Below are 19,485 nucleotides of genomic sequence, written 5' to 3'. Positions count from 1 at the left end.
CAGCCAGAGAAAGGAGTGGAGCAGTTGGAACAGCTCGTGCTTGAATAACCAGCAATAGCTGCCTGCTGACGAGAGCCTGAAAGCTCTGGCTCAGTGGCTGTCACCCAGGGTCTGTTCCTGGCCCAGACTGCAAAGCATCAACCTGAAAAGCTCCCAGACTTTGCCTCTGGCAGCGAGGGGACTTTGGCAAGTGCTGGTGGGAACTCAATGACCTCTTGTGCCACCCTGGGCCAGTAAGGAGAGCAGCAGGACTTGAGCAACGAGAGTTAACGTGCTGCAAGGAGGAAAAACACCTGCAGGTCTGACAGGGCACTCAGTGAGGCATTCCTTGTCCATCCTCAGAATGAGAAGGGTTCCAGTGTGAGAGTCCAAATTAAATCCTTCCAAATTCCTGCTCAAGACTTTTGAATAAAGCTGGAAATCTTTTCTCTCTAAACAAATCTTTTTTGTTGTGGTTGCAAGAAAGCCAAAAAGCCAACAACAGCTAAATACAAGAGACAAGGTGTTCCCAGATCCTTCGTAAAGCACAGAATTCCCTCTGGGGGAGGAGAGACTGGTTCAATATATACCTGGCTACCCCACGGATCTGTATCAGTTCTAGTTCTTGCTGTACACACTTTTGTTTTCCTCCTCTCTTAGTTTCCATCTCAAATTAGCTTTAACACAGAGCAGGATGTTGATTTTACAGCAGGATAGCAGAAACCTGCAGCGCCAGCTGGATGCAGAACACGGCTCACTGGAATGCTCGTGTTGCTCATCTCCCCTGGAACAGCCTCCAGCCTCCCACCCTCTGCATTTGCTTAGCTGAGCACAAGATTTGGGTATTTCTGAGTTCACAGAGCAGGTCCTCAGAATCTCTCAGCTATCCCACAGCACAGCTGCCCTTCCTCCTCGTACACTCTGTACAGGAACGCTCAGAGCTCTCCTGTACCAGAGGGAGGATTACCAGGAAACACAACAATCACCCTCCAGCCCCCACCCAGCACAGACTTTCATTGTTCCAGTTGCCCTCTGCCCTCTGTATTTTCCTGAAGTGCACGGAAGTGCTTGAAGTGCTCTGTTCTTTGGATGGTCACTCACCTTTTGTTTTCCTGTCCACTGCAACCGGTTTCTTAGTTTCTGCTGTAAGCAACAGCTCGTACGGGTGTTCCTCTTCCTCAGCTCCACTTCCCCTGCTCTTCCCCCAGGCAGCAGAGGCCTAATGAAGAACAGCACAATGTGGAGCTCTGCAAAGCAATGCTTTGTCCTGGCATAAAGCCCACAGCCTCTATGCCATGGGTTAAGCAAGGAATTAGCAGAGGGAACACCTTTGCTGCAGAATGTGAGCCAAAATCTAATACTCCTCCCCTTTTTTTTTTTTAACCCCCTCAGTGAACAAACACCCAAACCCCCTTTAATTTTTAGTATCTTGGGATGCTGATAACTTTCCAACACTGACCAACTGACTCACTGTGCAAGAGCTGCAGACAGCCTGGAGGGGGAAAAGAGCTGAGACCGTTATTCCTGTTCATCCCAACTCAGACTGGTTGTTGCTATTGGAATTTGCATTGTCATTCACTATTTAGCTGCTGGCCCTATTAGGACAGGGCTGAAAAGAACAAAAGCCCAAATACCTGCTACCTTCTCAGATCCAGCATTTCTGACCTCAGGATGGACAGGCATCAGGCAGCACTGCATAAATTCAGTTTAACTCCAGGATGTGCAGCAGTGACTGTACTTATTTAAATCCCCCAAAGCCTCTAGTTAGAGCTGGTTTGGAACCCTGGCAGACCCTCCCCAGGCTGTTCTGGAAAGCTACCATCCATGTGCAGGGACGAGGTTTTGGCACAGGATCCAGACAAGTCTTGCTGCAGACTCATATGTTGGCCTACACCAATGCCAAGGATGACAGGCCCTGGATGTCCCTGGGTGCCATCCCAGTGCTGATGGGGCTAAACTGGCCTTCAGGGCACCCTGCCAGCACAGTCGGCTGCCTTTCAGCACCATCTCCTGGTCAGATCCTGGCAGACTGATGCAACCCTGCCCCAGGAGCTCAACATGACCTGGTAATGAGCCCTGGCAACAGGGCCTAAAGAGGCTCCAAGAGAGCTGGGGAGAGGCATGGGGTGATAGGAAGTTGTGGCTGCCCCATCCCTGGAGGTGTTCAAGGCCAGATTGGATGAGGCTTAGAGCAACCTGGTCTAGTGGAAGGTGTCCCTGCCTATGGCAAGGGGTTGGAACTGTATGGTCTTTAAGGTCCCTTCCAACCCAAACCATTTTGTGATCCCATGTGTAACTACAGCCAACCCAAAGCCAGAAAGCAAATGATCTCTACCTGCTGCCAGGACAGGGAAGAACAGGTCTGAACAAAACACACCCCCAGAGAGGGCTCCTACTGCTCAGACTCCTGGACCTCCCACTGCCTCACCAGCAGACCACACACCACCTCCTCCTCTGCCCCAAAGTGAAAGCACCAGAGCTGCTCCAAGGGCAAATCGGTACCTACCTGACTGCAACCCAGCCAGGAGCTCTGGAAGCTTAGGGAGTCTTGGAGAGACACCCAGGAGTCAGCAGCACAGACAGGATTCCAACATCCATGTGCTGTTCTGCACGAGCCCAGCTGGCTTTTAAAGCAACTTTCTCAATAGGAGGAAACGAGCTTTGTCCGGCACGGGAAGTATTTATTGTACCTGCTCTGAGCTGGAGCTGCCAGGCAGACCTGCTCCCTTCCAGGTGAAGGAGCTTGTAATGAGCAAATTAGGGAAAAAATTCTGACCAGATGGTGGCACAAAACCATCAGACCAGAACAGCAGGTAACAGGTTCTCACCCGTGATCTTGGAAAAATCCTGCCCAGCAGCAGCCTGTCAGCACAGCAGCAGCCTGGACCTTCTGCCAGGCTCTGGTGCTCTCCTGACACTCCAGTGGATGATGATTCCTGTGCTGTCCTCTTTAAATGCACTGAAGGCAGGAGCTCCCCAGCAGCACATAGTTCCCAACTTCTGCTTTGTGAACTTTTGTGCTGGTATCCATGGGCCTGGTTACACTTGATTTTCTCCACCTCTCATCCTTCCAAGCCTTAAAATAGAGTTTCAAGTTCAAATTCACTCAAAATGAAGACCATTGCTGGAGAACTGTGCTTGCTCTGAGACCAGGAGCAGCAAAACCAAATAAAGCTTTCTTCCAATTCAGCTTCCAGTTCCTCAGACGTTGTTTCAACATACAAATGTTCACTTCTAGCAAAGCCCAAAAATAAGATGCTGTGGGTGAATAATAAGGATACTCTTTAAGATGTGCTTAATCCACAGCAGAGGACTTTGAAAGACTTTCTAAAGGGTAACTCATCTCTTCCTCTCTCCTCCCTCCCAGAGCTGCAGACCAAACTGCTGGAACCACCGTGGCGCCTTGTCCTTGATCTGCACTTCCCTTCCGGAGACGAGCAGTAAACAGCTGGAACCCGAGTTTAATTTGACAATGTAGGCTCTCACTCAACTCCAAACCCAGAAGGTTTCTGGAGATAGTGAAAGGCACCACTCAAGCACCTCCACACAATCAGCTCCTTTGCCTGTTTGTACCAACATTTTTCCATGATGAAAGTGAAAAGTTTGTTTACACTCATCTGTTTTAACTGATAGCTCCAGCTTGGCAAGGAATAAAAAGACTACTTTGGAAACTAGAGTTTGGCCCAACTCCAGAATATTCAATGACTAACTGTCCTGGCTCCAACAGGAGAGCAGGGCTGGAGGATGGCACATTGGGATGCTGCAGCGAGATGTTTACAGCACTCCAAAGCATATTCCTGTTCACGCCTGCCTGACCCAGAGAGAACATGCACTGAGGTGATAAAAGATAGGCAAGAAAGCAGAGAAAAGCAGAGCAGGCCAGGAGAAGCAATCAAAGGAAAAGGATCAGCCCCAAACTACCTCATCAGTACATCCAGAAGGTCGTTTCCAGGCAGCCACACACTGCCCGTAAGTTCTATCACCGAAGTTGGTCACAAATCAAGATCTCCCCAGTGAGTCACTGCCATTTGCCAGCAAGATTCCCTTTAATGGATCATGCTTCCAAAGCCATTAATGGCAGGACAACACAGCAGGTGTTTGATAATTAAACATGGCAAGATACCTCTAGCAGGAGCAGTCAGGGCACGTTTGCCTCCCTCGTGTTTCTTGTCATAAACAAGTTCTGCTTCCCAATTATGCCATGACCTGCTGCCCAGCTCTCCTCTGCCAGAGCCAGGCACAGGACCAGTTATCACACTCTGCATTCGAACAGCAGTGCAGGGATCAGTCCACAATGTCACAGCCCACTTCCCCTGTTTATGCACAGCTCAGAGCTTTACTCTCTCTGAAGTCAGTTGTATGACAGCAGACCATGTTCACTCGTGTCTCGTGGGCATTTGACACACTCCAGACAACAGATCCCATTTATGCTTTGCAGAACTGCAGCAGATCAGCACATTCAAAGAAGGCATGTGTTGAACCAGAGCCTGCTCCGACAGCAGAGGTGGTACACACTCCATGGGTTTCACACACAACCCACTGCCCTTGGGAAAGAGTGAAAATCCACAGATTTGGCTTTGCTTTGAAGGTTTTCCTGGGTGTCAGCAGAAGTTGCCAAGACACATTTGTGGTTTCCCACAGCCGTGTTTCCTGGAGAGCCCTCGTATTTGAGGTTCACAGGCAGGTGAATAAGGATGAGCAATAGGAAGCCCAGGAGCAACAATATGGAACGTGAGAGCTTTAGTTCCATCAGAAAGCAGCTCAGATGCAGAAGGCAGCTTTCAGATGTGCTCGGTCAGATCCTCAGCTGAATTCAAGCCCCTGCTCCCTGCTCATGTCAGTGGGACCCACAAGCCCACGCAGCTCCTCCACAGCTGGGAGCTCAGAGGAAGCAGGAACTCTTGGTGTGTCTGCATTTCGGTCCAAGTGAAGATGCACGTGGTGGGATCTGTACAAGTGGCAATGGTCCACATCACAATGTGATTCAGAAAAGCCTCTTCCTAAGGGAATTCTCAGCCAAGAATAGGAAAGTAAGGCTGAAGGTCAACACTGAGGTGCCCTGGAAGAAGCGGACAAAGGAAGTTCCCATGGCAAGGACAGCAGCAATGCTGAGTGAAGGAATGTTTCACATTCACAGCCCAACTAGCACAGGAGGTAACAGCATCCTTGGCTCCTCCCAAATTATTAAAACTGGTCTTTGAACCACTCTCCCATAAAACACCCCAGATCAAGCCCCACATACCTCAGAGGGAGCACTGTGACCTATCTTCTTCTCCACATGCTGCTCCTCCTCTTCGTCGGGCGGGGGCTTGGCTGGCGGTGGGGGACGTTCTCTCTGTGGGTAAGACAAGCACTGTCAGCTGTGCTGGTACAGCTGGGCCCTTCTGCTCCCAACAGCCCTAAGTCCCCACTGCTGTGGATGCAGCAAGGACCTCCCCACATTAATCTGGATGGAGGAGCAGTTCAGCCCTGACAGCACAGAGCTGGGCAATGGCTGCTGCCTCTCCTCCACCTCTCCTGCAGACACTGATGTGGGCAGAGCTCTTCCTGTTCACACAGGTCTCACTCCACACCCAGACTACTCTCCACAGCACTGCACAAAGGAGTCAGGAATGAGCTGATGGGGAGAAAAGGAAGACTCATGGCTTGTATCTTAGTGAAACAGTAACAGGAATAAGTGATGCCAGAGGCAGCTCTTATAGTGGAAAACTAGAGATCAAGAGACAGTGCTGCACCAAAGTCCTCCAACATCCAGGGATTGCCAGTGGGCAGCTGGAGCTGCTGCCCGGTCCGATGCAGAGCATTTCCCCAGGCCAACTCCTGCTCAGCCACAGCTCCATCTAATGGCAAAGGGAAGCAGCAGAGCTGCACTGCTCCAACAGCAAGCTTGGGGAGAAACTCCAGCGAGCTCCTGGAGCACATCCCTCTTCCTGCTCCCTCCTCACTGCAGTTCAGCCTCTCCTTTATCTGTAACAGAGCTGAACTTATTTCACACCAGACACTGTTAGTACAAGACAATGACCAGATTTAGTCAGTAACAGGACAGTGCATCTGGTACTGCTCACCTGAGTGAGACCTGGCTGAAATGTCCATCTGCTAAAGCTTTTGTCCCATTTCTACTCTATTTGTTCTCAGCACAGGCCAAAGGCTGCCCCTCTTTGCAGAGAGGGAAACCATGGCTACTGTGCCCCCAGCAGTTAAAGTGTTCATTGCTGCTCTGCCTCTTGTCCAAAAATGCCTCCATGGAGCAGGCTTTGGAAAACCAATCAGAACACAGACCCTGAAGCTGACCCAGCACTGCAGGGCCCATGTCCCATCTGCCCCACAGCAGCCTTCCCATGGATTGCTAACAGGGCAGCAGATGCAGCTGACAGAAGGTGAGGAAGACTTCTCTGGGGACAGTTCCAGGAGCTTTGTGTTGCCTTGTAAAGCCTGGAGTACCCTCTTCAGATCTGTGCAAGTAATACACAAAGATGCAGCTGCTTGTAGGCAATACGTGCAGTTATTCCCTGTGAACAGGCCAGGGAAGAAGGAGAGGTACCTGTCTGCTTTAATCAGCGTCAGGGAAAGGTTTAAAGATTTCCTCAAGCTGAGGGATTGGCAGCCTGCTGCAAAACCTGACACTGGAGGTGGGTCCCCCTGTGCCCCTGGGGTGAGCAGGGCTGAGCACACACAGCTACATACAGGCCTGACTGCAGCTGCTTTGGGGCCGCTGGGTTCAGCCTCCTTGTTCCCAGAGTCCCGGTCGGAGGATCTCCCGCTGGCCAGGCTGTCCAGGGAGTGGCAGGAGGTGGCGTTGTACAACGCTTCATACGGGCTCTCCTCTTCGGGGTTCACATCAAAATTGATGATCAGCTCTGTCACGGCTTTGTCCACATCTCCTGGGGGAGGAAGAGAGACAGGCTCATCACCGGGGCTCCCGCCCTCGGCGTCAGCACTCGCAGGGAGAGGAGAGCTGGGGGTGCCCACCCTGAGCTGTCCGGCCCGTGGGATCGGCGGCGGGAGCGAGCGGGGCTGGAGGAGACTTCTCTGCAGCTTTGGCACTTTTCTTCCCAACAGTGTAATCTGGAATGGGTGAGGCACAGGGTCAGCTCACGTCAGCCTGGTTTTCTGTCCCCTTCAGCACATGGCACCTCCTCCCGCGCGGGTGGAAGGCCAACTGTCAGCTTATTAAGTTTCCAAAAAATAACCAAAGCACATTATTAAACCTTGCAGCTCAGATCCCAAAATAGAAGCAGACGGCCTCTTTAATCACAGGCACAAGGGGCCTTTGAACTTCTAGAGTCTTTAATCAGAAAGCTGCAAAGTTGCTGTATGGACACAGCATCACGGAGCAGATTGGTGTTGTAGACACAAGCTCCATCACTGAACAGTCACAAGACAGAGAAACCTATTACAGCTGCAGCCCCCCAACCACAGGTAAAGCCAGAAGCAATCAGCTGATGTGAGTAATGTCCAACAGCAGCTCCCTCCCGGGGCAAACTGAGAGCCTTTACCTGCAGGATCTTCAGTTTTAAAGCCCATCTTTGTCCTCAGTTTTAGAATAGACCTAAAACCTACCAGCCTCACAGGCAAAGCTTAGTTAAAAGTCTGCAAAGTGCTTTGAACCTGCAAAGCTCCCAAATGCTCAGCATGAATAACGCACCCCAGCTCCAAATGCTTCTGATCCTCCCCACAGCTGAGAGGAAATGCAGACAGTGTAATTACAAAGTATGAATTTAGCCAAGATGTCACATTTCATTCCTGAACTTGGACAGACACAATGGGCCAAGCTCCTTTATAAGCCACAAGTAATCAAGGCCCTTTCTGTAAATCTCATCTGCAAACTCCACGCCCAGTCTTCGAAACGAGGCGAGAAGCAGGATGTGAAATCTGTGGATGACTATTTGCCTACACAGACACATAAAGGGGAGTTACACCAAAACCATTTCTAAAGCTATTACTTTGCATTCTGCAAGTAGATTTAGGATATCCTTAGTTTCAATTAACTTCTAAAGCAAGTTGAACAAAGCTCAATTAAGCCCATTTGCACTGTAAAAGTCATGCCACACTCCTTCAGCAAAAGTCCTCCTAGAGAGGCACATCCTGTACCTGTCCTGGCACAATCAGCAACCCGAGCTTTCCTCTCCTCCCTACAGGCAGAGCTGCATCACCCACCTTCAATCAGAGCTGCTATGTGCTGGCTTTTCTGGGAAGGAAGCTCCCTCACAATGTCCAGAGCGGTCAGGCCTCTGTTATCCTTTATGTTCACATCAATACCTGTGGCAATGGGGTAGAAAGAGCAAAAGCAAGAATACTGTCTAACTAGTTCATGTCTTTCATCAAGTCACATTTGTGATCATCACTGGGGGGAGCTAAAAAGCGCTCTAGAGGCAAATTTAAAGCCAAACGCTGAGAGCCCACCTCTCTTATAACCTGCTCCGAAGAGCTCTGACAGCTGGATGGAGAAACCTGCTGCACTAGAACGGGATTTCCTCAAGCTCTGGGTGAAGGGATCGCCACATTAGTGCTTCAAAGGGGGAACATTCTCTCACCTGCAGCCAGCAATATTTGTACCACATCTGTCTTGCCAAACAAAGCAGCTTCGTGCAAAGCACTGCCTTTCTCAGTCTGCAAATTAAATGGAAACATAGCATGAAGCCAGACAGCAGGGAATGGTGAGGGAGGCGTGGCTCAGAGGGTTACGGAAGCAATAAATACACGGCACTGTACACACAGTGTGGGCAGCACTACCTACAGCTGAGGACGGGACCGTCAGTGTTATTACAGTGCTGAGGATGGGGGATGGAAAACGCAGATGGTCCCGTCAGAGATGTGTGGGCCCAGGTGAGAGACCAACAAAGGCCCTTCTACAGCTTGGCAAGAGGTCGTGTCCTGACAAGGAAAGACAAGACCCACATACAAGCCATTGCTGTGAAAACAGCACATTCACAAGTGGCTTGATAGGAAGAGACACATTTGCCTCAAACACTATCAAGAGCTCCCAGCACTGCGGGGCAGAACAGCTTCAGCAAAAGGACATTTCTCTCCCTCGCTCTGTGTCCGGGGCTCTGCCCGGCCCCTGAGCAGGTGTGAGACATGCACAGCACCCCAGTCCCTCTGGGCAGCCCCCCCGAGCAACCCAGAGCTGCACAGACAGCCCAGCAGAACACAAAGCTCTCCACATCTTCCATGAGCGCTCCTTCTGGAGCGTCCCTCCCTCGACCTCTGACCCCAGCAATCGGCCCAGCCCCGCAGACAGACACACCAGATACCTGGTAGTTGCTGTCCATGCCAGCATCCAGGAGGACGTGGACCACGGCTTTGTGGCCGTTCCTGGCTGCCAAGTGCAGGGGAGTGTGTTTCTTAGTGTTGCAGCTTAAAAGGTTTGGGTGGGCGTTCAAGAGCATCTTGACAACCTCCAGCCTCCCGTAGAGCGCGGCCAGGTCCAGGGGGGTCTCAAACTTGTTGTTGCGCATGGTGGGGTCGGTGAGCTCCTCCAGCAGCACCTTCACCACCTCGGTGTGGCCGTGCTGGGCCGCGCAGTGCAGCGCTGTCTCGTTGTCGTTGTTCTGGGGGTCACAAACAGCACCACGTCAGGGCGGGGGGAGCGGCCGCTCCACACCTCGCTCCAACATTGAAGTTTAAATGCAAAAACAAGACACAGTAGCAGTGGGGAAGCAGAGAGCCCAGTCTGAATCAGCCTGGAGCAATGTCTCACCATCCACCTGGCCATTTACCAAGCACAGACATCCCCTCACGAGCTCATCAACCTGCCCACCCAGCCACAGCTTCAGGAACATCCAGAACAGTGGGCTAAAGCTGTGGGAAAGAGGGGCTACAGCTGGACCAGCCTCCTCTCCAAGCACTGGGGTCAGAATCCAGGGGCCATGCTAAAGTTTAAGGAGTGTTGAGCTGCATCTGGATTCCCATTAATTCACCTGGGGAAAGCAGTCTGGTATCTGTTGGCAGCATCCCACACTTCAGGGTGCCACAAAAATAAAAAGCTGAATACATGACAGGTAACCTGCTGTGTGAATTCTATCTGCTGGAGCTTCATCGTCATAGTTTCAGATTTAAACTTCAATTGTTTCAAATTCTACTTATCCTGATTACAACAATCATTCCACCTCTGCAATTCCAGCTGTTTAGAGATGGGGTGCACCCAGTTCCATGCAGTTTGTGAACCAGAGAGCCATGCAATTCCATCACCCCAGGAACAAGCCAGGCCTCAGATCAGCTGAGGGAAGTGATGTCCCAGCCACAAGGCAGCACCTCCGGGCTGGAAGCCAGACCCAACCAGTGTGTGCAGCAGCAGCTGGGCTAAGAACCAGCAATGCAAAGCCCAAAGACAAGCGGTGCAACACACTGCACACGCAGGTGCAAAAAAGGAACACAGCCAGAGCCTCTTCTCAAATTAAATTCTCCTCAAGTTTCTAGTTTTACTACTGTGTGTTATCCACAGAGGGACTGTGGTTTAAGCACTTCAGAAACAACTATCTGACAATTTGACCCCAAAAAATTTTAGTACAAAGCGTTACACACTTCAGCTTCAGCTGAGAGAATGGTGGTTGAATTTGTCATTTTAAGAACAGTCCCGTTAAAATGAACAGAATGTGCTTGTCCTGCTGGAGGGCAGCAGCACCTCAGAAGGGAACTGGATCCCTGCCTTCCTGCTGTGGGAGCACACACACGCCTCTGGGTTCGGTGTTTGGCACCACGGCACGAACTCGCACAGTTGCACGAGCACTCGGGTCCCGTTGAGGTGTTTGGTCACTCCCAGGCTCACAGGAGTCCTGCAACCCCCCACTCATTGACATCTGGCTTTTGCATCACTTCTCAGCCACAGGCAAAGCGTGAGGGAAGCAGGAGCTGGGGAGAGGCTCCAGCAGCTGCAGTTTGTATGGAAGCAAAGCGAAGGAGGCAGGAGCAGCACCAGCCACATGCAGGGGGGAAGGGGCAGAGGGGGGCAAAGCACTGCTGCAGGCACAGAAGGTCCAAGTCAAACAGGCTCTATCCTGGAGGGAGGCACATACACGTGGACAGAGGTCACTGCAGGATACAGAAGTCTGCACATAAAATATACAAGTGGAGTGAGAGGGGACAGAGTAGAGAACATCAGGGCTCACACTTGTCCGTCAGCTCACACTGCTGCTCTTGGGCACTTACAGGGTTGGCAAATCCCATGATTCTCGTTTCACAGGGTCAGAAGAGCAGGGATCAGGGAGCCCATGACAGCCAGGTCCAGGCCCTCAGCCTGCCCTGTGGCATGAGGGGGTCTCACTGCCAGGCTTAGCAGAAAGAGTGGATGACCTCAGCCCCTCTGAGTATGGGGTTCCTGCCTCAGAGCCAGGGGGGGCACGTGCTGCTCATGCCAGGCCTGTCTTGGCTACTGGGGGTTGCCTTGGCTAGGACTGTCCCCCTCTCCTCCCTCCTCAGCACAAGGACCATATCCACCAGGGGGGCTTTAAAGCATGCAGCAGCTCCAAACACCTGCCTGAGGGCTCATAAATGGGAACACATCCTTTAAGAACAATTGTTGGAGACTTCCCTCATCTTCACTGCAATTTAGTCCAATTTTCCCTAAGCAGGTCAGGGCTCTGACGCTCCAGGTGCAATCCCCAGACTTTCCTCCTGCAGTGGAGATCATTACAGCAGGTCTCTCCCTGTCCCAGACTGTGCACTGGAAACTCCTGCTGTTGCCCAAGTCTTTATTGACTCCATTTTGGGAGAGCTTTGAGCAGCCAAAAATAGAGTCCTTCTAGGCAAGGGAGTTTGCTCTCTTCTCACATCACTCTCCAAGCACAAACCAGAGTGGAGCCTGAGCAGTGAGTAGGAGCACTCAGACGTACAGATTTATCGGAGATGGAAAAGGAAAATTCCATTCCAGCAGCCAGAAGGCACATGGCTTCAAATTTCAGAACTACTTAGAAAAAGAGAGCACTCAGGAGGGCCCAGGGGTTGCATTCCTGCAGGAATCCTCACATCCCCCAGCTCACAGCCAGGGAAGAGGAGCTGGGCACACACAATGCCCTTCTGCAGATCACAAATGGGACACAAGCAGGAATGGCTTTGCTTCCATATGGGCTCCACCACGGTTTCCAAGCCCTGCTAAGGAGATACCACTCACCACACACAGCCCTGCTGCTCCTCCTCATGTGCTAAAATGGAGAATCCAGAGCCCCTTAAAGTGCATCTGGCCATGCATCTGTCCTGCAACCCCCATCCTGCACCCTCCATCCTGCATCCCCTGCTTCCAACACACTGTGCGAAGTTCTGACTGAGCAAAGGGAGACCTGGTCAAATAAGGGAAAGTTTTCTGACCTGCAAAGATCTGAAGGGTCAAATAAACTGCCAGAGTCCACAGAGCTGCCCCTCTCTGAGTTTTCTGAGAAGCTGCTGAGCAAACACTGATCAGGAATGGTTGTTTAGGGAGACCTGATCCTGCCCAGGGCTGGGGAAAGTGGCTGCACAACCCTTTGGTCCCACTCAACCTACTTCTAAGATTGCTTTGTAGGATTTCTGTTGGTGTCTGCATGTCCAGCTGAGTCCTGCCCTAACGACAACCTGTTGTTTGGCTGCTCCAGTGCACTGAGAAAACACCAAGGTCTGTGTGACAGGTATGACTCCACACGCTCTTCACCTGGGCAGGAACTGGTGCAAAGCTGGTCAGAACTTGTGATGAACCCAACAACTGTGTATAAATCATCTCTCTCTCCTTAAAACCAAAGGAAAGGTTGCCAAAATCTTGCCTTGCTCTAGAGAGCACCTCAGCCAATGTGAACACTGAACCAAGGCTTTAAATAATGCACTTCTCCACAGTATAAAATCCAAACTGGAATACTTTGTAAACAAAAATCCATAGGAAAGGGATCTCACTGGATATTCCCCCTTCACATTCCTTCTTCATTCAACATCCCAGTGCTGGAGAGTGTAAGATTTTACTTGGCTATATTGACAACATTTCTGGAAGCTTCTTTCAGGCAACTGAACTGCTTAACTATGATGTTTCCACGGAAGACATTTGTTGGTGAAAAATTCCATCTGGATTTTTGTAAAGATCCCCAATTCAGATAAGCTTTATAGGAGCATGTTTGGGTTCAGAGGGTGGGCATTGGATACTGCCTGAAAAAGGACTCTGCAAAACCACACCTAACTCCCAGCAAGTGCAGGAACTCTGGTTGTGTGTTTCTAAGGTCCTGCAATCAAACAGAAGGAAAAAAAAAACTTTGAGAGACAGAAGTCTGCCATGGATGGCTTGATCCAAAACAAGTGACTGGAAGCAGCTGTGGTACAGTGGCTCATGGCAGAGGTGCCTCAGGACAGAGCAGCAGAGTGCCTGCCATCCCTGGCTTGCAGCTTCACTAGAAATAAAACCGAAAAAGGGTGTCTGAGAAAACACCACCAGCAACTCGATCTGCTTCCTCAACAGCTCAGGCTCAGCACATCACACGAGCCAATGTTGTGCCTTTTGTAGCTCAACAACTAAAAGCAAGAGAGGAGCAAAACAGGCCAGAGAACAGGAACAGGAAACCAGGGCTGAAGGGTCAGACAACACCACAGACTGAACATCAAAATAGAGAGACTGACGCAATAAGCAGGACATGGAGGACTTGGCAAGGGAGGTAGGAATGTCACTGCCTTCCCTTCTCCCCATCACCACCACAGGAATTAACTGTCCATTCAAATAACACACACAGCATTATGCATTTGGTAGGAGAAAAGGCATAAAAATTCACTCCAAACAGCCCACAGAGAAAATGCATCCATGGTTAAGCAGGGAAAAAAATTCCTTCTCTTTGCATTTATCAGCAACATCAGCACATGAAACAAAACCTAAAACATTTAATTGAAGTAGCATTACCTTTGGGAAGTCATCCAGCCCAGTCAAGCAAACTGACCATCACCATGAGTCCTACAAGGCTAAGCAAGGAAGGAGCCCCCAGGAAAGTAAGGAAAAGCTTCCCTTTAATTATGTTTCTATAACTGCTTTGAAGAGAGAAACCCACAGTAAATAAATGGTTCCATTTTCCTTCTCCCCCAAGCAGCTGCAAAGTGAACAGGTATTATTGCACCTGGAATCACGGAGTGCAGCTTGGAGTGATGATGCAGTGAAATGCTGACAGCAAAGTACACACCTTGGCATTGATATATGGGTCAAAGGGGCCGTACTTTTTGAGTTCTTTGATCTCAAGAGCATTCTACAAAAAGGAAGAGGAAAAAGAAAAAAATGTGATAATGAAATGGGTGAGATACAGCAACAAAGCAATGGGTGACTCCAAGGGGTGGAACACCAGAACACAGCATCTTGTTCCAGTCAGAGCCACGACCAGCAAAAGCCATTCCAGCTGGGATTGCTGTAACCTGGACCCCTGTGCAGGGCATGGACAAGGCTCCAAGTACAGGCAGCACAGGCTCCTCAGCTGACTGCTCTCATTTAACAAGGTTCCTACTAAACAGACATTAATGAAACATTACCTGCAAGGATCACACTAAGCTTTGGGTCTTTTGCAAAGGTCTCCCCTCTATCTGCCCTACTCAGAGCAGAACATTTACACTCAGGGCCCTCAGGCAACTCTTATCAGATTGATTGTGAAAGGCTACCTGAACTCAAACCTCTGTAATCAGACTGAGTGCCTGCAGCTGTGCCTGGAGACATGATTAACCACAGCCCCAAACTGGAAAACTACCACCAGAGACATTAAAACACACATTCCTCATTATTCCTGCCCGACTGAGGAGTGCAGGAAATTAGATTTTTCATTCCTGCTGTTTTAGCAGCATTTGGGCCTGGGGCAGCCTGGTGCATGGAGCTACCTGTCCTAGGGAACTTCAGTGTGGCACTTGGGTCCCCATAAAGTGCAGCTGGAAGCAGGACTGTGACTCTTAAACCTGACTGTGAAGGGAGTTTGCTCCTCAGCTTCCGAAAAAGTGCACACACAGAGCAAACAAGCAGCAGGGACTCCCAGGTCCCAGCTGCTCACCCTGACTGTGACAATTTGCTGAACTCAAGCCACAGGTGCCTGACCTACCTGGGAATTACCTTTGGAATGAATGGTCAGGTTTAGCCTTGTTCTACTAAGGCAGGCAAACCTATTTTGGTTTACTCCTCTCCTCCTGATGCACACCTGAGTGGGTTGGGAGCTGACTCACAGGGATATCAGATGTTCCTGCCTTAGGGACAGGACAACCAGGGCCCATTGCATCTTCAAGCACCTGATTTAGGCTGTGACTGTTTGTCAGGCTCACCCAGTGACAAGGTCAGTGACCCTGCTCAGCTGCCCTCAGAAAACGAGTTCCCTTAAACAAAACTATGAAACAAGAGAATTATTTGGGTCTTCCAGCAGTAGCATTCCAGAGGTTCTCTGGAACTGTCAGGTCCCTCTGATGTGCACGGGACAGTTACAGAGGAGCCAGTCCTCTGGAGTGGACAGAGCTATCTCATACCCCTCATTCCCTCTGCAGCCCAGACCAAAACTATCAGCTTGACAAATGGAAGAAATCCAAGAAGCCTTTTTTCTTGCCCAATTGAGAAAATAATTCTTTAAGGTTAAGCTAGGGATTTATCTAGGGGCAAGTAGGGTTAAAATTATCTTAGAACTTACAAATTAGTGAACTGGAGCAAGTGCCAGAGACAAGCCAGGAGAGCAGCTAAGAGAGCACGGCCAAACAGAGACTAAACAAAGCTGCCTTGATTAGTTCCCAAAGGAGGGAGCCAATGGATCTTCTGCAGAACTAGAAACCTGCTCAGCTATCCAGCAACTGAAAAGAAAACTATGGGTTAGTCTTAGAAGCCCAGAAGCAGGAGAACACTTCCTAGGTGTTGAGAAGTTCTCATATTTATGTGTCTGTCTATAAAACTTAAATACCTTTCTCATCCTACCACTAACTCAGAACTGAAGGTATTGCTTTAGGCAGTGCCCCTCTTATCCCACCAGCAAACAGGACGTTATAACCATTGCTGCTGGTTTGGGAAGGGTCAGGAGTCAGCTGAAGGAGTCTCTCTCCACGCAAGGGCAGTGATTCAATGGTACAGCAGAGAAAACCAGGCAGACCTGCTCATTCACTTTGGTGTGTGAAGGGCCTTGGTGGATGAGGAGCTTCACTATGTCGGCGTCTCCCTTCCAGGCTGCCAGGTGCAGGGGGTAGCAGCCCTTGCAGTCTGCCACATTGGTGAGGGCGTCGTTCCTCAGCAGAACTTCCACAACATCCCTGCAGGAGAAGGGAACTTGAGTCTAAGACACTCAGTCCTTGTTTCACAGTTTACATTCTGTACTGCAGGAAAAGTGAGTCTGAACAGAATATTTGAGATCCTCCTGAAATATGATTTTAAAGTGTTCCTATTAAATGCCACCCAAGGAAATAAAAAAAAAGAGAAATAAATATTGATGAGATGAGCTCAGAAAAGATCCACGTTGCCTCCATACTAATGGAGCTGAACAGAGGCTGAAGCCCCCACAAGCCTCTGCTGCAAAGTGAATTGCATCAGCACAGTGAAGGTGAATAAAGATTTTAACTCTATTCCATTTCTCAATACCTTCAGCAGCAATGAATAACACGAGATCTACCATGGTAAAGACTGGAGTTACTTCCAAATGTGATGTGCACACAAGGCAACTCTGAGTGGTGCAGGCCCAGTCCACCCTGGACACCAGACAGACTGCAGGGACTGTCACAGGGAGTCCCTTTCACGTGGTGTTACAGCTTATCCAAATTGCTTTGAAATAAAAGGGTGGTTGGTTGAAAACCTCAATGTTTTGCCAAATATTTCAAGCTGTAAGATCACGTTGTGCAGCAGCCAAAGCAGTGACATTCTCCACTTCCCCTGAAGATGGAGTAGTGCTGCAGCACCAGCCCTCACCAGCGCCATGGAAGTGACAAGTGAATGAACAACACAGAACCGTGGCCTGGAAAGCACAAACCATCCATCCCTGCGAGCAAAGATCCGAGCAGGACTCACTTGTGGCCGTTGAGAGCAGCGTGGTGCAGCGGGGTGTATCCAGTGCTGTCAACACAGTTCACGTTGGGCCCTCTCCAGATGCTGCAACACAGAAAACGGACAGGGAACACTTAGGCAAACACCAAACAGGGACAGGGCAAGGACAGGGTCAGCAGAGCTCTCACACTGTGGTGGATATCTGGGCAGCTGTGGTCAGGAGCAGTCACGTGGAGCACAGAGTCGAGCTGAGGGGTCAGTGCCACAGCACAGGGACTCACTCCTCTGCTTTACCAGACCCTCGTGGTTTCCAGTCAGAGCTCCCACTCCCACACATCCTTCAGCCATACTTGTGCTTGCCAAAAAGCATCTTCAGAGGAACATGTGTCTATTAGAGTGAACCACAAGAGACCGCAAACCATCGATGCACTGCTAATTCACACCCCGCTGAAGAATTCCAGTGGCTCTGGGAAACTCTCTTCCCTCCATGGCAAGAGTCACAAGCGGGGGCTGTAAGTCAAAGACTGTGGGATACAGAGCCTGCTCTTGGTCAGCAGTGTGATTCCACACCAACTTCTCACTGTCCCAAAATCACTTCCATCTGTCAGCTGCTGGCAGTCTGTACAAAAGAGTAGGTGGTCTCCCAGCACTTCTGAGAGCATTCACTTCCCTCCCTTGTTCAAAAGTCAAGCACCAAGGATTTAAGAATTAACCCTGCCAAGAATTACTCTTCCCCCAACCCCTGGAAGGTGTCCTGTTCACATCAGTGCAGAACAGTGTGAGTGAGGGGCTGGTGCTGCTCCTGACCTTGCTGTGAAAGGAGTGTGGTGTCTGCTGCCCCTCACCAGTGCCACCACCCTCTCCCAGAACAGGCAATGGAACTCAAACCAGTATGCTCTTACAGGTAAACTGGAACTGCTCACCTTTCCTGATGATGGCCCTCACCAGCACAACCCACCACCCGTGTGTGCTGGTGTGCTTTACACTTCATCCTTCCAGGAATCACACAGCGTTTATCACAAGCCCTGGCAATCCCCCCCGTGCCAACATAGTACTTTTTCCTGCATTGTCTTCTTTAGGGGTAAAATTTAATAGCCTCCAATCTCCAATTGAACTGGTTTCAAACCTATTAGAAGCAGACCTTTCCTGAGCAGTCCATTGTCTCCCCAGCACACAATCACTACGACCCATGTGGCTCAGAGGCTTCCTGCAATACCCATCATCACTGGGGCTGCTAGCCAGGAACACCTCAGTGCCACAGTGAGCAAAACCAGCAGGAAAGGCACCAAACCAGTGGGAATCTTGTGCAGACCGAGTGGAAATTCAGAAAGGAATGAAGCAACAGACTCACTCTAGAGCGTGTTCCATGGGAAATGGAAAGTCTGTCCCTGTTCCCTCTGAGTGACTCCTGATCCACAGAGCATTATAAAAGGCTTTGCAGTCCTGAGATGGACATCAGCTCTGCTAGAGGAGAGGCAGCTAAGGGGAACCTTCATCCAAGAGGACAGGCAAGTGAGCCACAAAATCAAATTTGCAAAGGATCAGAGGCTTATCCCGAGGCATCCTGCACACCATCCCGCGCCCCGGGAGCAAACACGAGCATGCAGTACACCTCCAACACCAACAACAGGGTGTGCAGGACGATGGATGGCTTAAACCACGGCCAGAAGGTCAGTGAGACACCAGAGTGAGTGCAGGAGTGCCCTGCCCATCCAGCTGTGCTGGCCTGAAGCACAAAGGGGACTGAGTAGTGCTCAGCTCTGGTTTGTTCCTGGCAGGGGGATCCTGCACTGTGGTTGCCCAAATAATTTATTGCTGGATTTAAAGTGGCAATTAATGGTTAGAACTCAAGCCAGAAAGCCTCATGTGCCATCTGGAGCACTTCTAACACTGCACCTGTGCTGCCCTTGCTCGTCCATAACCTGGGCAGTGCCAGAGTCCCATGGTTTTACACATTAAACCAAGCTGTGTTTGGATGCTGAGCTCAAACTACTTCAGGGTGAACACAGGAAAAACCAGCAGCATTTAACACCAGCTTTTCTTTCAGCTGAAGTTATGAACCAAGGAAAACTAGGGTCAGTGGTGCAGTGGGCATAAAATGAGCCCTGTGCCCAAAGTGACCTGCCCAGGTGGCAGCAGGGCTGCGGGCTGGAGCCAGGACATCCATCCCCGTGGGAAGACATGCGTGTCCCCACGATAAAACACTTCCATAAACTTCCTTAGAGATCTTCAGGCCAATGCTTTAGAGTTAAATGCCAAGTTTACTAAAGGAGCTCAGAGAAGAAGGAAAGCTGGAGCCCAGGGGGGAGCTGGCCCAGCAGTGAGTGCTGGGTGCTGCAGAAACCAACTGCCAAGATATAAATATATTTTAAAAAAAATCTGCTGTGTCCTCTCCTACCCTTTGACCTTTTACTCCTGCAAATAAAGAAAGCTTTTATCAAAGAAAGGTCAAATCACCCAGAAGATCAGACTGGAAGGATCCAAGAGGAGAACTATTTATATGTGCAGACTGCAGTCAAGTACATCAGTCTCTCCCCTCCTCTTCCTCTCCAGCTCTGCCAGGAAGGCCAGAGTTCTCCTGAGGTATGGAA

At 50.2% G+C, this 19,485-nt stretch overlaps 1 protein-coding gene across 1 annotated transcript in view; it reads right to left on the bottom strand.

The window, feature by feature from the left end:
* Positions 1-19,485, bottom strand: part of ANKS1A (ankyrin repeat and sterile alpha motif domain containing 1A) — a 71,724-nt gene that overhangs the window by 40,341 nt on the left and 11,898 nt on the right. The window contains 10 exon segments of the mRNA XM_027659849.1: positions 1,081-1,198; positions 5,222-5,314; positions 6,664-6,860; positions 6,949-7,044; positions 8,137-8,238; positions 8,514-8,589; positions 9,234-9,530; positions 14,097-14,159; positions 16,014-16,170; positions 16,919-16,999. Of these exon segments, the coding sequence (XP_027515650.1) occupies positions 1,081-1,198; positions 5,222-5,314; positions 6,664-6,860; positions 6,949-7,044; positions 8,137-8,238; positions 8,514-8,589; positions 9,234-9,530; positions 14,097-14,159; positions 16,014-16,170; positions 16,919-16,999 (1,280 nt within the window).

The sequence above is a fragment of the Corapipo altera genome, unplaced genomic scaffold, assembly GCF_003945725.1.
Source record: "Corapipo altera isolate COAL_440 unplaced genomic scaffold, ASM394572v1 77b, whole genome shotgun sequence".
Taxonomy (NCBI): Eukaryota; Metazoa; Chordata; class Aves; order Passeriformes; family Pipridae; genus Corapipo; species Corapipo altera.
The sequence above is the reverse complement of the archived record's forward strand: the minus strand, read 5'-3'. Positions and strand labels throughout refer to the sequence as shown.